At 41.2% G+C, this 24,133-nt stretch overlaps 2 protein-coding genes across 3 annotated transcripts in view; one reads left to right on the forward strand and one right to left on the reverse strand.

Annotated features, from left to right (window-relative positions):
* On the forward strand, positions 1-19,916 carry eppk1 (epiplakin 1). Its single transcript, XM_057827680.1, has 3 exons — positions 1-157; positions 5,317-5,395; positions 10,126-19,916. The coding sequence occupies exon 3, from the start codon at positions 10,141-10,143 to the stop codon at positions 19,669-19,671; it is 9,531 nt and encodes a 3,176-aa protein (XP_057683663.1). The 5' UTR covers positions 1-157; positions 5,317-5,395; positions 10,126-10,140; the 3' UTR covers positions 19,672-19,916.
* Positions 19,757-24,133, reverse strand: part of fbxl6 (F-box and leucine-rich repeat protein 6) — a 19,560-nt gene continuing 15,183 nt past the window's right edge. Inside the window, exons 5-9 of one of the 2 annotated variants that reach the window (XM_057827685.1) lie at positions 23,877-23,978; positions 23,698-23,808; positions 23,386-23,623; positions 20,501-20,744; positions 19,757-20,284 (exon numbers count right to left, since the gene is read on the reverse strand). In XM_057827685.1, coding sequence (XP_057683668.1) covers positions 20,155-20,284; positions 20,501-20,744; positions 23,386-23,623; positions 23,698-23,808; positions 23,877-23,978 — 825 coding nt within the window. In that variant the 3' untranslated portion in view covers positions 19,757-20,154. The remainder of the gene's footprint in view (positions 20,285-20,500; positions 20,745-23,385; positions 23,624-23,697; positions 23,809-23,876; positions 23,979-24,133) is intronic. The other variant, XM_057827684.1, reaches the window with a different exon arrangement.

Below are 24,133 nucleotides of genomic sequence, written 5' to 3' on the forward strand. Positions count from 1 at the left end.
GAGAGGAGGACGTTACTTGAAAAGGAGGGGTGGCTCTCGGACTGCCTTAAATCTGGCAAACCCGAGGAGATTTTCTGAGCACCTCGGGAATGTCTCACACATCAAATGACATCAGCTGCTGAGGAAGTTGGACTTCGTGCTCTCCGGTCAGCAACAAGTAAGCACTGGTTTTATCCTCGCTTGAATGGATCTTGAATGTCAAGTCTTAACCGGGAATGAAATGAAAGTTTAGTGAGTGTGTGGTATTTTTCTTTATTGGTTCTGAGAGTTAAATGTCAGTATCCTGCTCGGATAGCCAGCCAACACCCTTTTTGATAAGAAAAAGAGAAAGCAAACATTCCTCCCCTAGCATGTACAAATGTCACTCTTACCTGATTATCTGTTACATGTTGAGACACTGACATGTTGACACAAAGGTAAGTAGCGCCAGAGAAACTATGACCTAATACGCTGAGTGACTGAGCTTTTTAAAAAATTTTATTATTATAAAGAGCAAATGAAGAGTGAGTCGTGAACATTATATCTTTGCCATATTCATGTACAATATTTGAGGTCGGGGGCTTTTAGATTTTTCATTGACATGACAAGCATCCTCCGTGGTTTCCAGACAGATATTTTTCGCTTGTAAATCACAAAGACAGGAAGGCGAGAGCATAATTAGTTCATCAAAAGAAAGTAATGTGCTTAAATCATATTGAACATAGTGGATTTAACAAATGTGTTCTTTTTTTTTTTTTTTTTTTTGCACACAAAGAATTGGTTGTATGATACTTGGGAGTAACAGAGTGTTTACTGTTATTACTATTTTAATGTTTGCTGTGTGTGCTTGTATTTGTTGTACTTTTAGAACTTGACTTTTATTAGTGTATATTAAATCTTCACACTGCAAAGGCACACCTTCTTAGAACTAGTTAAATTCCCTCGTTTTCAGTGTAAATCTACTACATATAAGTGGAATTATCTGCCAGTGCTTCAAGTCAATTTTACTCAGATTCGCTGAAATAAGAAAAATAGCTTTCTGAAAATAAGTTTAACAGTCTTATTTTAAGCAATAAAGTAGTATATTTAATCTAAAAAAATAAAATTAAAAGAAAAAAAGCTTGTGGCAGAAATACTCCTAATTCAGGAATAGATATTGTATGCAAATTTATCTTTACTTGTGTAAATAACAACTTTTAGATGTATGGGCTTAATAACAACAAATAGTAATATTTACTTAAAGTAAGTGTAATAATCTGACGCATTAATCTGTTAAATCAGTACTTCTCAAATAATGGGGCACGCCCTCCCAGGGGGGCGCAGAGCGGTGCGAGGGGTGGGGCATGTGACCTTGGGGAACATACATTTTTGCCATACTAGAATAAAGTGTAATTGCACATCCACTCAGTGGGTGGCAGCGGCACTGTCATTTTCAAAATGTGTGCAGTATGTTTTAACCAAACAAGAGCACACAGCAAAGAGCACTAGAGATATGAAGTGGAGGAAATATGACGAAGCGTGTGTAGTGTTTGGCTTTGACTTGTAATACAGTGGGAGATGAGGAAAGACCTGTCTGTTTATTGTTTCAAAAAAAAATTGCACCTGACAGCAGGAAACCAAAACAATTAAGACGTCACTTAAAGACATTAGACCCCACTCACAATAAGCCGCTTGATGGTTTTTTTGTGTGTTTTTTTAGCAACAACGTGCCGAATATTGCCACCAATTGTCCCGCTTTGTCAGTGTTACATCAGTAAACCAGCAAGAACTGTTAGCATCATGTAAGGTGGCATACCAAATTGCTCAGTGCATAGTAATGGCACACCATCGCAAAGGAGCTGATACTGCCTACAGCAAACATAAAACCTGTCCCTCTGTCCAATGAAACTGTCATTTTTATTCTATTAATTTTTTCGGTCAAATTGTTTGGCATACTGTCCTCATGAGTTAATGTCGCTAATCAATTTGAATTTATAATTATTGATTGATTTTATTAAATTTTATTTTTAAGTATCAAAAGGTCAAAAAATGTACCCTAAGTGTTTTTTGTTTTTGTTTTTTTTTAATTCAGGCAAATCGATGCGCAGAGGTGTACTTATAATAATTTTATAGACAAACGATACTATTTACAGTGGCGGCAGAGATTGGGGGTGACGTTAAATGTTTACGTCTTCCTGGGGAGGCGTAACAAAAAATATTTGAGAAGCACTGTGTTAACTAGTCTTTAACACTCAAAACAAGATGAAGAAAATCAAATTATTTTTCTTAAATCTAGTCAAATAATTAAAATGTTATAAATTTGCAGTGCATGTTATGGATGAAATTTAAACAACACCCTCTTATGGCACAAAACCCATTCAGAATGCATTTGAGATAGTGTACTGGACTGTCTCAGGAAATTAGAATATTGTGTATTCTAATTTTATGAGACAGTCCTGTATGTTGGTGCTATCGTCAACTGGATGTACAGTATATATATATATATATATATATATATATATATATATATATATATATATATATATATATATATACAGTGCTGCTCGAAAGTTTGTGAACCCCACAGCGATGGTCAGATTTTTTGTAAAAAAAACTAAAATAACCTTATTAAATGTTAAGTTATACCCAAATCCACAATACTGACATTCCAAATAATGGACTGAAACAAAAGAAATAGTTATATTGTCATTCTTTATTTAACAAAAGTGGTTGATTTAAGAAAAACTCAGATATCATGTGTGCAAAAGTATGTGAACCCCTTCAGTTAATAGGATATTGCGCCTCCTTTTGCAGAGATTACCTCAACCAAACGGTTTCTGTAGTGACTAATCAGCCTCTCACATCTACTTTGGGGGATTTTTGCCCATTCTTCCTTGCAGAACGCAGTCAGTTGAGAGAGGTTTGATGGGCGTCTGGCATGAACTGCTCGCTTCAGGTCCCGCCACAGCATTTCAATGGGATTTAGGTCAGGACTTTGACTGGGCCAGTCCAGAACACGAATCTTCTTCTTTTTCAGCCATTCCTTGGTTGTATTGCTGGAATGCTTTGGATCATTATCATGTTGCATGATCCACCTTCTGCCAAGCTTTAACTTCAAAACAGATGGCGTCAGGTTATGTTCTAGGATTTGACAATATTCCTCAGAATTCATGATTCCCTGGACTATGTGGAGTTGTCCAGGTCCTGAGGATGAAAAGCAAGCCCAGATCTTGACATTCCCACCTCCATGCTTCACTGTTGGGAGAAGGTTCTTTTGGTGGTATGCAGTGTTGACTTTTCGCCAGACATGGCGGTTTTGGTTGTGACCAAACAGTTCAATTTTGCACCTACATCAGTTGATGAAAACTCTTTTTAATTTAGTCTCGACAACACAACTGTTAAAAAAACAAAACAAAAAAAAAAAACTACTGAATTGATTGATTAGGAAATCAGGTTGAAATAATAGAAAATTCCAAAATGTTGAGGGGGTTCACAAACTTTTGAGCAGCACTGTATATATATATATATATATATATATATATATATATATATATATATATATATATATATATATATATATATATATATATATACATACAGGACTGTCTCATAAAATTAGAATACACAATATTCTAATTTCCTGAGACAGTCCAGTATGTATTAGTTCATTACTTTAGTTAGTGAAAAAACACAATTGTAGATGTCCTTCCTCTTTAAAAAATGAAGTGATTTCATTTTGTCTTATTCTATTAATTGTACCTTTTTGTTTAACACTCATGTTATGTTTGCATCAAATTTAAGGTTGAAGGCAACGTTTGATAAACTGTACTTGTGCACTCGTAAGTTAAACCTAGAAGAGAAGTACTTTTTAAAATGTAAAAAAAGAAAAAAAAGAAATATGGCTTTTTTATTCACATTACACTCGCAGCTAAAATATTTTACAATGAAGCATCTTATTCAACCATAATCTCGTGCACAAATTTAGAGCATGGAGAAGTTTTTTAATAACCAATTTTTATCTTATTGGCAAAAATAACATGTCAAATCAAATCTAACATTCAATAGCCGACAAATATAAAATGGCGTGTTGGAATTTTCGATGTTTTCAAAAAATAATATAAATAGAAACCTGAATTAGTACTTTTCACCTCAGTGAAGTTGGCCTCTATGAGATGCAAATTTATATAAAAATGTCAATCGTTTGTGCTAGTTTGTGCTGTAAAAAGCTTTGTTTGTGCTGCTATCGTTTGTAAGATATTTACAATTCTTTTATAGGTCAATCTGAGGTCAACCAGTCCCCCATTTTGATTACAAATGGCTAAAAATGGTGTCAATCGCTTATGCTTTGTTAGTGCTGTAAAACGTTGCGTTCGTGCTGCTTTTTGAGATATTAATTTTGAGTGATGACGTCACGCAGCCCTCCATTTATTGCAAAATGGACCCGAAATGGTGCCATTCGTTCATGCTAAATTTGTGCCGTAAAATTTTTTGTTTGTGCTGCTATCGTTTTATAGATATTGAGATATTAATTTCGAGTGATGACATCAATCGCAGCCACTTCGTCGTGGCTGACGGAGCGTACCAACTCTCTCAATAGCAGAGGGGTTTCCCAACAACTAGCGCAAACGTAGCACAAACGAATGGCACCCCTTCGGGTCTATTTTGCAGTAAATGGGTGGCTGTGAGTCATGAATATCTCAATATCTCAAAAACCATAGCAGCTGACTAAACTTTTCACAGCACAAACCAGAACAAACCCTCCATCTTCAATGTATTTGAATTTTAATAGTGCGATAAAACAATGTGAGAGCTGTCTGAGTTTTATTGCAATTGTAAACGATTTACTATATCTGATGAGAAAGTGAAATCTCAATTGCGGACCTGCCGTTTTATTGCCGCAAATTTGCTTAAGGACGGCTTTCAAAACATTGCTTAAAAATGTGTAACCTGCAAGCTGCTGTTGCGCAAACAAAGAGGTGCTTGTGTTTTGTGTAGACTCGCAGCCAGTCGGGTCGGGCCTGTGGGTTCTCATATCGATGACATCATCAAGTGGCACCCAGCCGAGGAAAATTTACACTTTGGCTGCGAGCAGGATGATGAAAGCGTGACAGGCGCTATTTTTAAAGTCACAACTCCTCGTCAAAAAAGATTTGAATACTTGACGGACGGCCTTACATGCAAAGTTAGCCTTTCAAATATCAAGCAGGCGTTTTACGCTTACTCGGAATCTGCTAATTTGCGGTCTGTTGGAGGTGTGATGTAACTACTGGTCGAACCCTTGGCCCGAGGGTGTCTTTGATCAAAATTATTCACTGTGATTAATGTTTGAAGGGTGAAATTAATGCTTTATCTCCACAGGAGCAGAGATTGAGCCATAAACTTTATTTTGGAAGGTCACGCCAGAGTCAAGGCTCCCAACACACTCAAAACCAAACCAGTAAGTAATTGGGTACAGTGGGGCAAATAAGTATTTAGTCAACCACCAATTGTGCAAGTTCTCCTACTTGAAAAGATTAGAGAGGCCTGTAATTGTCAACATGGGTAAACCTCAACCATGAGAGACAGAATGTGAAAAAAAAAAAAACAGAAAATCACATTGTTTGATTTTTAAAGAATTTATTTCCAAATTAGAGTGGAAAATAAGTATTTGGTCACCTACAAACAAGCAAGATTTCTGGCTGTCAAAGAGGTCTAACTTCTTCTAACGAGGTCTAACGAGGCTCCACTCGTTACCTGTATTAATGGCACCTGTTTTAACTCATTATCGCTATAAAAGACACCTGTCCAAACCTCAGTCAGTCACACTCCAAACTTCACTATGGCCAAGACCAAAGAGCTGTCGAAGGACACCAGAGACAAAATTGTAGACAATCTGCAACAGGAAAAACGCTTGGTGTAAAGAAATCAACGGTGGGAGCAATTATTAGTAAATGGAAGACATTCAAAACCATGGATAATCTCCCTCGATCTGGGGCTCCATGCAAGATCTCACCCCGTGGCGTCAAAATGATAACAAAAATGGTGAGCAAAAATCCCAGAACCACACGGGTGGACCTAGTGAATGACCTACAGAGAGCTGGGACCACAGTAACAAAGGCTAGTCAGTAACACAATACGCCGCCAGGGACTCAAATCCTGCACTGCCAGACGTGTCCCCCTGCTGAAGAAAGTACACGTCCAGGCACGTCTGCGGTTCGCTAGAGAGCATTTGGATGATCCAGAAGAGAACTGGGAGAATGTGTTATGGTTAGATGAAACCAAAATAGAACTTTTTGGTAGTCTCGTGTTTGGAGGAGAAAGAATACTGAATTGCATCCGAAGAACACCATACCCACTGTGAAGCATGGGGGTGGAAACATCATGCTTTGGGGCTGTTTTTCTGCAAAGGAACCAGGATGACTGATCTGTGTAAAGGAAAGAATGAATGGGGTGTGAGTGAAAATCTCCTTCCATCAGCAACGGCATTGAAGATGAGCCGTAGCTGGGTCTTTCAGCATGACAATGATCCCAAACACACAGCCAGGGCAACAAAGGAGTGGCTTCGTAAGAAGCGTTTCAAAGTCCTGGAGTGGCCTAGCCAGTCTCCAGTTCTCAACCCCATAGAAAATCTGTGGAGGGAGTTGAAAGTCTGTGTTGCCCAACGACAGCCCCAAAACATCACTGCTCTAGAGGAGATCTGCATGGAGGAATGGGCCAAAATACCAGCAACAGTGTGTGAAAAGCTTGAGAAGAATTACAGAAAACGTTTGGCCTCCGTTATTGCCAACAAAAGATACATAACAAAGTATTGAGATAAGTATTTGGTCAGTACCAAAAGTTTATTTTCCACCATGATTTGTAAATAAATTCTTTAAAAATCAAACAATGTGATTTACTGTTTTTCTTTTTCCACATTCTGTCTCTCATGGTTGAGGTTTACCCATGTTGACACTTACAGGCCTCTCTAATCTTTTCAAGTGGGAGAACTTGCACAATTAGTGGTTGACTACTTATTTGCCCCACTGTATGTCTTTCAGTACTTTCTGACTTTACCTTAAACTAGAAAATTGACAGCTGTTGATACAATATTACAAATGAAAATTTTCAATCACAGTGTTAATATATGGTATGTGGAATCTAATTATCAATCAAGTACAGTAGAAAGGTCTTATTTTACAATGCTATAATTGTCATACATTATTAAACTGTAAATCAGTTTAGCAAAGACCAGACCTGAACACAGACTGAAAAAAAAATTGTGAAACGTTAATAATGGTTTGTTAGTTTTTTTAATTAAGTTTGGGGGCGGGGGGACTGATTCAGTATGATGTTAATCTCCCATATAGAAAATATTAAGAACAGAATATACATCACATGGTATACACTCATGGACGAAATTATTGACACCCCTTGATTATTTCCAGAAAATACAGTATTTCTCACAGAAATTAACGCAATTACAAATGTTTTCAGTATGAATGTGTGAATTTTTAAGGGGGGGGGGGGGGGGGGGGTCGTGAGATTTTTTAAAATGTTGGACGCTTGGTATGCAAGCGGGGAAAGTGGCACAAAGCCCTGCGCACCAGAACATTGATTTATTTCAACGAAACAAGTGAGGGTACACTGTTGTGTCCTGTCTCTTCAATGCCAAGCTTGGCTGCACGTCGGCCGTGAATGAGCACCTGAAGCGCCGTCACCCAGTTGTAATTTTGGACGATGACAGGAGACAATTTCTAGCTGGCAGACCGAAAGTGCATATAACGAAGAACATTTTATTTAAGTTGCTAAAGTCCATTTATCGCACAGTAAATAAAAATGGAGAGACAGGCAGAACCATAAGTGGTATTTGCCATGTGGCAAAATGGATTTTGCCATGTGGCAGTTTTTTTGCAGTGTGGCAGTTTTTTTGCAGTGTGGCAATTTTTTTTGCCATGTGGCAAAATAGATTTTGCCATGTGGCATTTTTTTGCCATGTTGCTTTTTTTTTTTTTTTTTTGCCATGTGGCAATTTTTTTTGCCAGGTGAAAAAAATGGATTTTGCCATGGAGCGAAAAAAATGTTGCCATGTGGCAAAATTGATTTTGCCATATGGCATTTTTTTTGCCATGTGACAAAATGGATTTTGACATATGCCATTTTTTTTTGGTATATGGCAAAATGCATTTTGGTTTGTGGCATTTTTTGTGGGGGTATATGGCAGTTTTGCAGGCCATGCACATCCATGCCATTGACGGATATGCACGTCCAAATTTTCCGTTCATTTTAAATGGCAGAAAAACATATTTGGCTGTGATTTTTGACCATACACTTTACATTTAGCGCATTGAAATTAAACTGGCACCCAAGAAAGGCTATGCCATTGACAGCTATGCACGTCCAAATTTTCCATTCATTTAAATGACAGAAAAACTTGTGGTTGTTATTTTTGACCATACACTTTATATTAGAGCGCATTGACATTCAATTGGCACCCAAGTAAGGCTATGCCATTAAGGGCTATGCATAGCCCTCAATGGCATGGACGTAAATGGCGTGCAAAACTACCGTATACCCCAAAAAATGCCATAGACCCACCCCTCGAAAAATGCCACAAACCAAAATGCATTTTTCTACATACCCCCAAAAAATGCCACATGTCAAAATCCATTTTGCCACATGGCAAATAAATTTTTCACATGGCAAAAAAAAAGCCACATGGCAAAATCCATTTTGCCACCTTGCAAAAAAAATGCTCCATGGCAAAATCTGTTTTGCCACATGGCAAGTACCACTTTGGTTCTCGGGCCCTGCTGGAGAAAAGAGGGCGGTAATTTTCACAGCTGCTTTATATCGCCGCGTGTGTGTGCATACATTTGTGTGTGCGTGCTGATACACGAGACTCCAGTTCCTTTAACAAATGTTGGTCATCAGCAAGCCGGAGAATTAAAGTTCTGGCATACAAAATAAGGAAACACATCTATCAACCAAATATTGAGTTGAGTGTGCCAAAAAATTTGTCCAGCCCTTTTTTTCATTCTGTGTAAAATTGTCTACATTTTGGCTTTTCTCTTCAGCTTTTTTGTTTTTTTCCAATGCACATCCAAGAAATAAACACATTTATACAAAAAACATTTGTAATTGCATTGATTTCTGTGAGAATTTTCTGGAAAAATTCCAGGGGTGCCAATAATTTCATCCATGACCGTAGTTAAAAAATAAATAAACAGAATAAACAGTGACTGATTAGATAGCACGTCACCTCACAGAGTGTTCAAGTTTTCATGTTATCCCTGTGCCCATATGTTTTTTTGTCTTTTTTTTTTTTTTTTTTTTCTTAAATCTGGGTACTCTAGTTTCCAACATCCCAAAAACATGCATGTTAAGTCAACTAAACAGTCTAAATTCAGCACAGGTCTGAATGTGTTTGTCAATGTTTGTATTTTTGGTTTTGTTTTGTCCTGCGATTGTAGAGCAACCAGTTGGTACGACAGCTTATGGGCAGGAGGTGGGGTACACACTCAACTGGTTGCCAGTCAATCACAATAAACAAAGAGGCAACCAACATTTCACACTCAGGTTCACACCAGATAATTTAGAGCAGGGTTCACTAAATCTGGACCTCAATGCCATCAATCCTGTCATGTTTTCTACGTCTCTCTCCCCTAACACACCTGATTCAAATGATTATGTCATCAGGAACCTCTCCAGAAGCCTGATAATGATCCTGATTATTTGATTCAGGTGTGTTGGAGGAGGGAGACATGGAAAACACGACAGAAAAAGTGGCACCGAGGTCCGGATTTAGTGAACCCTGATTTAGAGTGCACACTTGTCCTACCAGGCATGTTTTGCGGATGTGGGAGGAAACCGGTGGCCCGGGAGTAAACCCACACAGCTATGGGAAGGGCATGCAACGCCGCACAGGAGGGCTGAGATGAAACCCTTAATATCACGACTGGTAGGCGGACGTGCCACCCAGTCATCCATCATGCCGGTGCCTCTGTGCATTTGTATATGTACAGTATATGTGTTAATGCACTATATTCTTAAACCCCCAAATAAGCTAATTAGATATGCTGTTCATAACGTCACAGTGTCTAATGTCAGGATCATGTAAAACTGAGACCCCCCCCCCCATAATTTGACCAAAAGTCGAGCCCCATGTATCAACAATGCATTCTATTTCATGCAAATGTTTTTCTTACACAGATATTCACGGCCAAGATGCAGCCCACGGAGCAAGATGAGAAGAAGAAAAATGGCCACAGCGACATCCATGGCCCTGTGGCCGGTGTCTACCTGGAGAAGTCCAAGCAGAAGATCAGCATATATGAAGCCATGAAGAAACGTCTGATTAAACCCGGTACAGCGTTAGCCTTGCTAGAAGCACAGGCTGCCACGGTTGGCATCATTGACCCTGTGAAAATCCAAATACTTCCAGTCACAGAAGCCGTCAAGGAGGAACTCATTGGGCCCGAGTTAAGGGAGAAACTCCTCTTTGCAGAGAAGGCTGTCACTGGTTTTGTGGACCCTTATACCAACCAAACCATTTCTGTTTTCCAGGCCATGCAAAAAGACCTAGTGCCCAGAGATTATGGTTTAAGACTACTTCAAGCGCAAATTGCCACGCACGGCGTGTTTGATCCAGTTGAGAAGACAAATCTTCCAGTTGAATTAGCCATCCAGAAAGGATACTACATCAAAGATCTGCTGGATGACCAGATGTCAGAGTTAAAGGTGTTCTATGATGCCAGCACCCAAGAGCATGTTAATTATCAAACTCTGGTGGAGAAGTGTATCATGGAACCTGATACAGGCCTGCTTCTTCTCCCCATCTACATCACATTCAAGGGGCTGAGGCGAGGCATTTCATCTGCGGAACTCTTTGAGTCCAAGATCATTGACAAAGAAATGTATGATAACCTGCAGAAGGGGAAGACCACAACCCAGAATGTCATGCTGAATGAGAAGGTGAAGGAATACCTTCAGGGCAAGGGGAGCATTGCGGGCATTGCAATACTCTCAACCAATCAAAGACTGAGTATCTATGAAGCTATGAAGCACAGAATATTGATGCCTGGGACAGCGTTAGTTCTACTAGAGGCGCAAGCCGCAACTGGATACATGATAGATCCCGTAGAAAACAAAAAGTTTACTGTAGACGAGGCTGTAAAAAACAAGCTTATTGGCCCGGAATATTACGCTAAGTTGCGCTCCGCTGAACGAGCAGTAACCGGATACAAAGACCCATACACCGAGGAAACCATTTCCCTCTTTCAAGCTCTTTCCAAAGAGCTCATCTTAAAGGAACACGGAATCCGCCTACTGGAAGCGCAAATTGCAACAGGCGGAATCATTGACCCAATACACAGCCACAGACTTCCGACGGAAGTGGCTTTCAAAAGAGGCTATTTTAATGAAGAAATGAACGCTATACTTGAGGATTCGGGAGACGATACAAAGGGATTTTTTGACCCAAACACGGAGGAGAATCTAACATATCTGCAGTTGATAGAAAGGTGCGTTACCGATCCTGTTACCGGACTGGTTCTCCTCCCACTTAAAGAAGAGTTTGATGGGGTGAACTTTACATTCATTGACTACCAAACTAAGATGGCCTTCAGACAGAAGAAGGTGAATATGGTAATGGGAAAGTATTCAGGAATGACAGTATCTCTGTGGGAGCTGTTTATGTCAGAATATTTGGATAAAGAGCAGAGGAAAGACATCATAAGAAAGTACAGCGAAGGAAAGGTCACTATCGAGATGATTGTCAAAACAGTTCTGGAAATCATCGAGATGTCTGTCAAAAACACCAAGGTCATCTTTGAAGGCATCAGAGAAACAGTCACAGCAAAACAGCTGGTTGAGGCCGATATAATCAGCGAGGAGGTCCTAGATGATCTAAAGAAAGGGAAGAAGTCTGTTAAAGAAGTAATTGAGGATCAAAACCTGCATGTGTATTTACAGGGTAAAGGCAGTATTGCAGGTATTCTTCTCCCTGACTCCCAGATTTTAACCATCTACCAAGCAAAACAAAAAGGCAAACTGATGCCAGGAACAGCTCTGGTTTTACTCGAGGCACAGGCGGCAACAGGATTCATCATTGACCCAATTGGAAACAGAAAGTTTTCTGTAGATGAAGCTATCAAGGCAAAGATTGTTGGGCCCGATTTGTGCCAAAAGTTGCGCTCTGCAGAGAAGGCAGTAACAGGTTACAAAGACCCATATTACGGAAACACAATCTCTCTGTTCCAAGCCATGCAAAAAGACCTCATCCTGAAGGATCACGGTATAAGACTCCTGGAGGCACAAATTGCAACTGGAGGCATCATCGACCCGGTAAACAGCCATCGCATTCCTGTCCAAGTGGCCTACAAGCGCGGGTACTTCAATCTAGAGATGAATGAAATCCTGAGTGATCCTAGTGATGACACTAAAGGATTTTTTGACCCCAACACTCACGAGAACCTCACTTACTTGCAATTAATGGCTAGATGCGTCACGGACCACAGTACAGGACTCTGCCTCCTGCCACTCAAAGGCAAAAGTCACAAAGTCAACATAGATGACACCATGAAGGAACTGTTCAGAACAACAGTTGTTTCGGTGCGGTATGGCCGTTTCAAGGGTAGGCATACGACTCTATGGGATCTCATCAATTCAGAGTATCTGTCTGAGGATAAACGACAGGAGTTTTTCAAACTGTTTAAGTCAAGAAGAATCACAATTGAGGAAATCATTGAGTCAATCATAGTCATCGTTGAGAGCAAGGAGCTAAAACAGCAAGCAGACTTGAGCTTCAAAGGCCTCAGAGGTGAGGTTTCCGTCGTAGATCTATTGGAGCTTGAAATAGTGGATGAAAAAACCTATAACGACTTGATTGATGGAACGTTAAGGAGAACCGACGTGTTGCAAATGGATAACGTGAGGGCCTACTTACAAGGCAAAAGCTGTGTTGCTGGGGTGATACTACAGCCCTCCAACCAGAAGTTGAGCATCTATGATGCACAAAAAAATACCATCCTAACACCTGGCACGGCTCTTTGCCTCTTAGAAGCACAGGCAGCTACAGGATTTATTGTCGATCCACTAGCAAACAAAAAGTACACTGTGGAACAAGCGCTTCGGGAAAAGTTAATTGGTCCTCAGATGTATGAAAAGCTTCTGTCTGCTGAAAGGGCTGTCACTGGTTACACTGATCCATATACTGGCAAAAAAATCTCTCTTTTCCAAGCCTTGAAAAAGGATCTAATTGTGAAGGAGCATGGCATTCGTTTACTAGAGGCCCAGATTGCAACAGGTGGCATCATTGATCCCTTGAAGTGTCTTCACTTACCTATTGACGTTGCCTACAGGAAAGGATATTTTGACGAGGAACTGAATCAAATTCTCCTGGACCCAAATGACGACACAAAAGGTTTTTTTGACCCTACAACCAAAGAGAATCTGACATATATGGAAATGTTGGGTAGGTGTATAAAAGATAAAGAAACAGGACTGTTCCTCCTACCAATGAACGTCACACCAAAAGCCACAAAACCACACGTGAGGCTGCACACTGACAGTGAGATAAAACAAGAGTTTGAAGAGACACTGGTGACCATATCAGTCGGACGCTACGCGGGAAAATCTATTTCTCTGTGGGATTTGATCCACTCCAGCTACTTCACTGAAGACCAGTGGCTGCAGCTGATTGAACATTTTCGAACACGAAAGGTCACTACACACACTATCATAACTATAGCCATTTCTACCATTGAAAAACTGGAGAAAAGTGAAGCTGCCAAAACGATAATGGGCCTGAGAAAGCTAGTCTCGGCTAAACAACTGCTGGAATCCAGCATTATTGATGGTGACACATTTAAACAGGTGCAGGAAGGCAATGCGACTTTGGAACAAGTCACTAAATGTGCACGATTGCAACAATATCTAAATGGAAAAAGAAGCATTGCAGGCGTTAAAGTGTATCCATCTCAAACAGTTCTGAGCATCTATGGTGCAAAAAATGAGGATATGTTGACAGATGCCACTGCACTTTTACTGCTTGAAGCACAGGCATCGACAGGATGGATCATTGATCCACTCAATAACAAGTTCTATACTGTTGACGAGGCAGCAAAAGAGGAAGTCATTGGGCCAGACGTGTTTGAACAGCTCCTGCTGGCTGAGCGAGCCATCACTGGCTATAAAGATCCCTATACCGAAACAACAATATCACTGTTTGAGGCTATGAATAAACAGCTGATCCAAAAAAGTGATGCCATTCGTCTTCTTCAAGCACAAATAGCAACGGGAGGAATCATAGACCCAAATGTGAGTCACAGGCTACCTGCTAATGTTGCAATTAAACGGGGACTTCTGGATGAACAATTCAAAACCCTTCTGCTTAACCCTCCTGAAAATTCAAAGAGATACTTTGACCCAAACACTAAAGAAAAACTTTCCTACCTAGAGCTAATGGAGAGATGTGAAATGGATCCTAAAAGGGGGCTTCTACTTCTACCCATACACAAGGATAAATCAAATGTTTTTCATACAGAGGAACAAATACAGCTTGAGTTAAAAAACAAAACTTTTTCCATTGACGTAGGGAAATTCAAAGGCAAAGATGTGACCTTGTGGGAAGTGTTGCTGTCTGAATACATATCTCAGACAAAAAGGGAGCAGCTTATACAACAATACAAGACCGGTGCCATTACAATTCAAGAGATCATTGAAATACTCACAGTCATCATTACAGAGGTGTCGTCAAAAGAAAGAAAGTTCAAGGGACTGAGGAAGCAGGTCTCAGCAAGTCAGCTGTTTGAGTCAAAGATTATCTCAAAAGAGCTTTTCACACAAATTATACAAGGGGAAGTGACTGTAGACAATGTAAACAAAATGGAATCTGTACAGAAGTATCTTGGGGCGACAAACTGCATTGCAGGTGTCAGAGTTGAGTCTACAAAGAAGGTCATGAGCATCTATGATGCAAAGTCCAGAGGGCTGCTGACTCCTGGAACATCGCTTGTTCTCCTCGAGGCCCAAGCTGCCACTGGCTTTGTTATTGACCCAGTCAACAACAAGAAACTTTCAGTCGAAGAAGCTGTAGCTCAGGAAGTGGTCGGCAGCGAGTTGAAGAAGAAGCTGCTCTCAGCAGAACGAGCTGTCACAGGATACATAGATCCCTACACTGGTGAGACAATTTCCTTATTCCAGGCCTTGATTAAAGATCTCATTGTTAAAGATCATGGAATTCGTCTTCTTGAAGCTCAAATTGCCACAGGAGGCATAATTGATCCAGTATACAGTCACAGAGTGCCTGTGCAGGTGGCTTACCAAAGGGGTTACTTTGATGAGGAAATGAACCAGATACTTTCTGACCCAGATGATGACACCAAGGGCTTTTTTGATCCGAATACACATGAAAACCTCACCTATCTTCAACTGATAGAAAGGTGTGTGGTTGACCCAAACACAGGCCTTACTTTACTATCAATTGTGAAGAAAGGAGAGTTCTACTTCTATGTTGACGAGACCACAAAAATCATCCTGAAATCAAAAACGACGACCAGAGCAGGTGGCAAATATCACGGAACTACAGTGTCCTTGTGGGATCTTCTCTATTCTAGGTACATCTCTGAAGAAAAGAGACGAGAGCTCGTGCAACAGTACAAGTCCGGAGCTCTCACAATTGAACACTTTTTGGAGATCGTTCTGATGATTATTGAGCAGCAGTGTAACAGCACGAATTCAACAACAGTAACCACATGTCAAACGCCAGAAACAAATGTTGACAGCAGCACCACAAAGACCACCACCACCGTCACAGAGAGCGAAAGCTTTCATGGTATTAGGAAGGACGTCAGTGCTACAGAGTTGCTTGAATCCAAAATCATCAATGAAGACCTCTACAAAGATCTCAGTGCAGGAACAATCACTGTTAAGGAAGTGAGTGAAATGGACTCAGTCCGCAGATATCTAGAAGGGACGAACTGTATTGCTGGAGTGTATCTGCAGTCAACCAAGGAGACCCTGAGCATCTACGAAGCAAAGTCCAGAGGCCTGTTGACTCCTGGCACATCTCTAGTTCTCCTTGAGGCCCAAGCTGCCACTGGCTTTGTTATCGACCCAGTCAACAACAGGAAACTTTCAGTAGAGGAAGCTGTTGCTCAGAGAGTGGTCGGCAGCGAGTGGCACAAAAAGCTGCTCTCAGCAGAACGAGCAGTCACCGGATACAGAGACCCTTATACTGAGAAAACAATATCTCTATTCCAGGCCCTGAACAAAGACCTGATCGTCAAAGATCATGGAATTCGTCTTCTAGAAGCTCAAATTGCTACAGGAGGCATAATCGACCCGGTATACAGTCACAGAGTTCCTGTGCAAGTGGCTTACGAAAGAGGCTACTTTGATGAGGAAATGAATCAGATTCTATCTGACCCAGATGATGACACCAAGGGCTTTTTTGATCCGAACACACAAGAGAATCTCACTTACCTCCAGCTGGTCGAGAGGTGCGTCACAGATCCCATCACTGGACTAAGTTTATTAGTGATTGTGAAAAAAGGAGAGTTCTACTTCTTTGTTGACGAGGCCACAAAAATCATCCTGAAATCAAAGACAACAAACAGAGCTGGTGGCAAGTACCACGGAACTACAGTGTCCTTGTGGGATCTTCTCTATTCTAAGTACATCTCTGAAGAGAAGAGGCGGGAGCTCGTGCAACAATATAAGTCTGGAGCTCTCACAATTGAACGCTTTTTGGAAATCATTTTGTTGATTATTCAGCAGCAGTGCAACAGCACGAATTCAACAACAGTCATCACATGTCAAACGCCAGAAACAAATGTTGACAGCAGCACCACAAAGACCACCATCACCACCACCACCACCGTCACAGAGACCGAAAGCTTTCATGGTATTAGGAAGGACGTCAGTGCTACAGAGTTGCTTGAATCCAAAATCATAAATGAAGACCTCTACAAAGATCTCAGTGCAGGAACAATCACTGTGAAGGAAGTGAGTGAAATGGACTCAGTCCGCAGATATCTAGAAGGGACGAACTGTATTGCTGGAGTGTATCTGCAGTCAACCAAGGAGACCCTGAGCATCTACGAAGCAAAGTCCAGAGGCCTGTTGACTCCTGGCACATCTCTAGTTCTACTTGAGGCCCAAGCTGCCACTGGCTTTGTTATCGACCCAGTCAACAACAGGAAACTTTCAGTAGAAGAAGCTGTTGCTCAGAGAGTGGTCGGCAGCGAGTGGCACAAAAAGCTGCTCTCAGCAGAACGAGCAGTCACCGGATACAGAGACCCTTATACTGAGAAAACAATATCCCTATTCCAGGCCCTGAACAAAGACCTGATCGTCAAAGATCATGGAATTCGTCTTCTAGAGGCTCAAATTGCAACAGGAGGCATAATCGACCCGGTATACAGTCACAGAGTTCCTGTGCAAGTGGCTTACGAAAGAGGCTACTTTGATGAGGAAATGAATCAGATTCTGTCTGACCCAGATGATGATACCAAGGGCTTTTTTGATCCGAACACACAAGAGAATCTCACTTACCTCCAGTTGGTCGAGAGGTGCATCACAGATCCCATCACTGGACTAAGTTTATTAGTGATTGTGAAAAAAGGAGAGTTCTACTTCTTTGTTGACGAGGCCACAAAAATCATCCTGAAATCAAAGACGACAAACAGAGCAGGTGGCAAGTACCACGGAACTACAGTGTCCTTGTGGGATCTTCTCTATTCTAAGTACATCTCTGAAGAGAAGAGGCGGGAGCTTGTGCAACAGTACAAGTCCGGAGCTCTCACAATTGAACGCTTTTTGGAGATCATTCTGATGATTATTCAGGAGCAGTGCAACAGCACGAATTCAACAACAGTCATCACAAGTCAAACGCCAGAAACAAATGTTGACAGCAGCACCACAAAGACCACCACCACCACCGTCACAGAGACCGAAAACTTTCATGGTATTAGGAAGGACGTCAGTGCTACAGAGTTGCTTGAATCCAAAATCATCAATGAAGACCTCTACAAAGATCTCAGTGCAGGAACAATCACTGTGAAGGAAGTGAGTGAAATGGACTCAGTCCGCAGATATCTAGAAGGGACGAACTGTATTGCTGGAGTGTATCTGCAGTCAACCAAGGAGACCCTGAGCATCTACGAAGCAAAGTCCAGAGGCCTGTTGACTCCTGGCACATCTCTAGTTCTCCTTGAGGCCCAAGCTGCCACTGGCTTTGTTATCGACCCAGTCAACAACAGGAAACTTTCAGTAGAAGAAGCTGTTGCTCAGAGAGTGGTTGGCAGCGAGTGGCACAAAAAGCTGCTCTCAGCAGAAAGAGCAGTCACCGGATACAGAGACCCTTATACTGAGAAAACAATATCCCTATTCCAGGCCCTGAACAAAGACCTGATCGTCAAAGATCATGGAATTCGTCTTCTAGAAGCTCAAATTGCAACAGGAGGCATAATCGACCCGGTATACAGTCACAGAGTTCCTGTGCAAGTGGCTTACGAAAGAGGCTACTTTGATGAGGAAATGAATCAGATTCTGTCTGACCCAGATGATGATACCAAGGGCTTTTTTGATCCGAACACACAAGAGAATCTCACTTACCTCCAGTTGGTTGAGAGGTGCATCACAGATCCCATCACTGGACTAAGTTTATTAGTGATTGTGAAAAAAGGAGAGTTCTACTTCTTTGTTGACGAGGCCACAAAAATCATCCTGAAATCAAAGACGACAAACAGAGCAGGTGGCAAGTACCACGGAACTACAGTGTCCTTGTGGGATCTTCTCTATTCTAAGTACATCTCTGAAGAGAAGAGGCGGGAGCTCGTGCAACAGTACAAGTCCGGAACTCTCACAATTGAACGCTTTTTGGAGATCATTCTGATGATTATTCAGGAGCAGTGCAACAGCACGAATTCAACAACAGTCATCATAAGTCAAACGCCAGAAACAAATGTTGACAGCAGCACCACAAAGATCACCATCACCACCACCACCGTCACAGAGACCGAAAGCTTTCATGGTATTAGGAAGGACGTCAGTGCTACAGAGTTGCTTGAATCCAAAATCATCAATGAAGACCTCTACAAAGATCTCAGTGCAGGAACAATCACTGTGAAGGAAGTGAGTGAAATGGACTCAGTCCGCAGATATCTAGAAGGGACGAACTGTATTGCTGGAGTGTATCTGCAGTCAACCAAGGAGACCCTGAGCATCTACGAAGCAAAGTCCAGAGGCCTGTTGACTCCTGGCACATCTCTAGTTCTCCTTGAGGCCCAAGCTGCCACTGGCTTTGTTATCGACCCAGTCAACAACAGGAAACTTTCAGTAGAAGAAGCTGTTGCTCAGAGAGTGGTTGGCAGCGAGTGGCACAAAAAGCTGCTCTCAGCAGAACGAGCAGTCACCGGATACAGAGACCCTTATACTGAGAAAACAATATCCCTATTCCAGGCCCTGAACAAAGACCTGATCGTCAAAGATCATGGAATTCGTCTTCTAGAAGCTCAAATTGCAACTGGAGGCATAATCGACCCGATATACAGTCACAGAGTTCCTGTGCAAGTGGCTTACGAAAGAGGCTACTTTGATGAGGAATTGAATCAGATTCTGTCCGATTCAGATGATGACACTAAGGGATTTTTTGATCCCAACACACAGGAGAACCTTACCTATCTTCAGCTGCTGGAGAAGTGTGTGACAGATCCCATCACTGGACTAAGTTTACTCCCTTTGATCAAATACTGAAGACATCTCACATTATTATGCTTGTATATAATTTGTACTATGTTCTGCACCTTTTTTTTCCTGAAGTCAAGAATCTGTTTTTAGTTTTTAATGTTTCATAAGCCTGGAAATTTTTGAGCTATGCCTACTTATATAAAAGCATTTTGAATCATGTTTAGTTTTGCCTCAAGTTGAAAGAACCCTTTTCATTAATTTTATTCATGTAATTTAACATGGCCTAATAAACATAATTGAATACTAATACCTGTTTTCATTTCATTGCACATCGCAGACAACAAAAATGTGTCATGATAATTGACTAAAATAACTGATCATATTAAATGAACCACTCACACACAATTAGGAATCATATTAATTTATTTCCAATCAATAAACTAGCTGAGTGGCAGATCACGCAGCAAGTACAAAAGTTTGATATGACCCGCGAGTTACAAAAGTTTTATATGAATAATATTGAGGCAACCATGGCTCACAGTTTGATCTCTACTCCAATTTATCCAGCAACTGCCGAATGTCCTCTTGTCCGCGATATATCCTTTTCAGCCCTCTGGGAAGATACCGACACGAGGACAGGTTGAGGTAGTCAAGTGCTGTCGTCTGGCCAATGAGAGGTCTGCAAAATCACAGGAAAGAGATGATCAAACCAATGCTGGCGGTTTAGAACGGTGTTTCCAAAATTTTGAGCCAGGGTATATATATTTTTTTACTTTAATGAATAAAGAATACATGTTCGTGGCAGGTAATTTAGACATCCAATGAGCCCTGATGGCACAGTGGTTGGGAATGATCAATTTAGACAATAAAGTGAGAAAAAATTAGCTCTAAGTACCTCAAGGCAGCTGGCGTGATCCTGGTCCCACTCAGGTTGAGTGAACGCAGAGTGTCGGCGCTGTTGGCTTGCGCTAGGTGGCCCATGGCTACCTCCAGCTCCGCCTCAGAGAAAAGCTGATTGGCCAAGTCAAGCTGCCGGAGCGTGTGCTTCCACTTCTGCGTCACAGAGTCAATGCCTCGGTTCTGGCGAAATGTGACCATATCACTGTTGAAATGTTGACCCCAGAAAAGGCACTCCAGATCTGCCAGACAGAAAGCAAGCATATGAGATTTCTTTAGTGTACTTAAACTCAAATAAAAGACACTGGGCTCAATGTGACTACATGGCGAGAGCCATATAGGCTTAATATTACAGCAAATTTAGGGTGTTTAAAAAAATGGATTTTGAGATATATCGCAATATTACGTCACGCAATTCTCATATCGATTCAAAATCCGTCTGTTTTGATCCTTACCCGTGTGTTTTTGGTACATATATATATATATTGTAAGACATAATGTAAGACAGCCTTGTGGTGGTTGGTATACGTGGATGCTGAAGCTAATGGTTTCACCTGCCATTTTTAAAAAATAACTTCGTTATTGAAATGCTATACATCCAAGATGTTTTTTCATATTTAGAATCCTACATTTAAGCATATTTGCACTAAAAAAAAGAGAAAAAATTATAATGAAAGCCATACATGTTCAAACATAAAACGAAAACATGTTGAGTGCTGGATGAGGTTTTATGAATAAATTGAAATAATGCACTTTTAGGTCCATTTTGATTTGTTTTTTCGAAAGTGAGGTGCAAATATTGCAATAATCATCTTTAAGTGTAGTATCGGGATTATTTGGGATCGATTCGAATAGTGATAAGAAACGTATCCCCAGATATGAGGAAATACAAACCCTACAGATAAGTAACCTCAAAATGGCTCAAATCTGTTTATTTTTCTATCTTAAAAGCATAATTTAAGAACTCTACCCCTTGTTTGAAACCTTTATTTATAATCCTAACTCTTGTTTGGATCTTAAAGTGCCTATGACGGCAAAAAGTATGTTTATTTCATATTTTCTGCTGTATTTCATGCTCCTGAATTAAATAGACCTCTTGGATGTGTGTGGAAGCGATCGATATATTTATTTAGTTTTTTTTTAATCCCGCGCCATGAAAATGAGCGACTTCCTGTTTTGACGAGGATTCCTAATGTGAAGTCAGCTGGATAGCCATCTTCAGTACACAGCCAATACTACAGTATGCAGAACAACTGCGGATTCAGCTGGTTTTGCGGATTAATTTGTTTATTTTTCGCATCACACCAACCAAACGGCTGCAGAGAAATTTTGCTGAGCCAGGGAGAGACCTATGAGCCTTTTGGGGTTTCAAAAGGTTCCCATTCACCGGTGGATATTGGCCAAAACAAGCCCTACTACTGTGGGATCGTTGGACTTACGAGGAAGTGAGTAAACGTCGTGTTATGTATTATGTCAAATACTGGGATCATTTTAATACGTAGGTGGCTTGCATTTTGTGGCTGACATGCTCCTTGTCCACTCGGCCGACGACCGTGTCACCCCCCCCACCACCACCACCACCACCCCATCGGGAGAGCACTACGCTCGGCTTATTGCCCTCTTCATGTGCCCGGTGTTCTGTCAAGTTTTCCACCCGATCAGAAAATTTCAACTTTGTGTTAAAAATGGCCGCGAATACAGCGATTACAAAGTAAACACTACAAACTTTCTTTAAACAAAGGACTATTTACTTACGTTTGATCATGGATGGGCATGTAGAAAAGCTCTCCTGTCCTTAGACACATTCTGAAATGTTAGCTGCACAACAACTGCAGCCGCTCTCCTGACTCTCTCGCTGTTTACGTCTTCGCCACGTAGTAAAGCATTATTTTGCCATGTTCGTGTTGACCATTTGGCAGCTACGCTCTCCTCCGACGTCGGCCGGTTTGTCCGACGGTCATTGTCCAGCTGCTTCCCCGAAAACGAGCCATCTGCCTTTAGCAGGGGAACGACGTACTCTAGCTTGCTCGCCGCCGGATGGGTTGCCGATCGGCGAAGACAATCGACAAACCCGACGGCGTGTGAAATAATCCGGGCTAGTTATGAGTGATTTTCCGCTTCGAATACTTTGAAACATCACTCGGTTCGGGTTAGCATGTCGGCTAGCTGTCACGCTTCTTGGTTTGTTTACATTCTCTGAAGCCGTGGAAGGGAAATAACATAAGCCCGACTTAGGTGGCATAAAATATGTTCGGGAGGTGCGACAGTAAAGGTGAAGTCGACAGTTTTGACCATTCTGGAGTAATTTTGCCATGTCGTCCTGAATAAATGCATTCTTATCATTTCATATTCCATTTCGCACAAGGCTGTTATTTGTCATTACCATGCCATTTATTTAGCTATTGGGGAAAAATACTTGGATAAAAAGAATATCCTGTAAAAATATTGTAGTAGAGAGACTGAAAGAAAAAAGACATTTTGCGTCTCTCCTCGTCGCGTTTTCCTCGTTCGGAATATTTCCGCCTCAATAGGCTGCATACTAAATCAGCTTAAATCGTTACTCTGCTGACGTCATCCACCTGTTGGGGACGCTAGAGCCCTATAGTGGTAGGCGTGGCTAACCAGCAGATTAAAAGACTGATTTCTCTTCATCTGCGCTTTGCTAAATTGTTGTATATAGTCGAATCGTCTCAAAAGATGATTCTAAATCATATAATAATATATAAGACTTTTTTTCTCCTGTCGTGCGCACTTTAATTTACAATGATAACCGTCAATGCTGCGGGGTGGCATTGCTGACAATAATTTGGAAACCTAACCTAGATTTGAAAATCCTACTTTGAAAAAACAAAACAAAGCATTCAGTAAAAATGATAACTTTACCAAGACAGGGTAATGCCACCAAACAAGCCGATGTGACTGCTGAGCAACCACGCAGGTCCAACACTCGCAAATGGGGAGAATCGAAGAGTATGTCTTGCAGGTGTTTGTCATTCATGTAGGAGTGCGACGCGGTTGCGATGCACAGCTCCTCCAGGAGAGGGAAACCCGTCTGGGACCCGGGAGAGTCCCATACCTGCATATTCTTGTGCATTGGGCTGACATTCAGCATCCGGAATGTCTGATGACAAAAACAAGGACGTTTTTCTTTTCTGTAAACCAATTATCAACCAATCAATATTCATCATCTACTACCTTAAGTTTGGGGCAAGCCTTTTGTAGCGCTTGGACGCAAATGCGAACTTCACCTATTTTACGGTCCAGCATTGTGTTTATCTCCAGCAACTCTAAATTGGGACAGCTTTTCTAAAAACAGAAGTGTGTAGTAAGCTTTGCTTCCGCCGCATACGGAAAAGCGTAATGTGGTTCTTTACCAAGATGGCGGTGAGGATTCTGTGGGTCTTCTGTCCATGAGTGAACCAAAGTTGCTGCATCTGAGCACCGTGACTATCAAGATAATTGGGAAGACCTTCTGCCTTAAAGTACAGCAACAAAAACAATGATTTCACTCAATCTGTTTTCTCATGGTGGTGGCTGTCTGAAACAGCTCTGTTGTGAACTCTACTTACAGGATGTATTGTGGTAGTTAGCAGTATATCGTGATACAAAACGTCACGATACCCCTCGAGCT

The sequence above is a fragment of the Corythoichthys intestinalis genome, chromosome 22 (assembly GCF_030265065.1).
Source record: "Corythoichthys intestinalis isolate RoL2023-P3 chromosome 22, ASM3026506v1, whole genome shotgun sequence".
NCBI lineage: Eukaryota > Metazoa > Chordata > Actinopteri > Syngnathiformes > Syngnathidae > Corythoichthys > Corythoichthys intestinalis.

Coding starts and splice junctions, on each gene's coding strand:
- eppk1 (XM_057827680.1), top strand. CDS start 10,141: ATGCAGCCCACGGAGCAAGATGAGAAGAAGAAAAATGGCCACAGCGAC.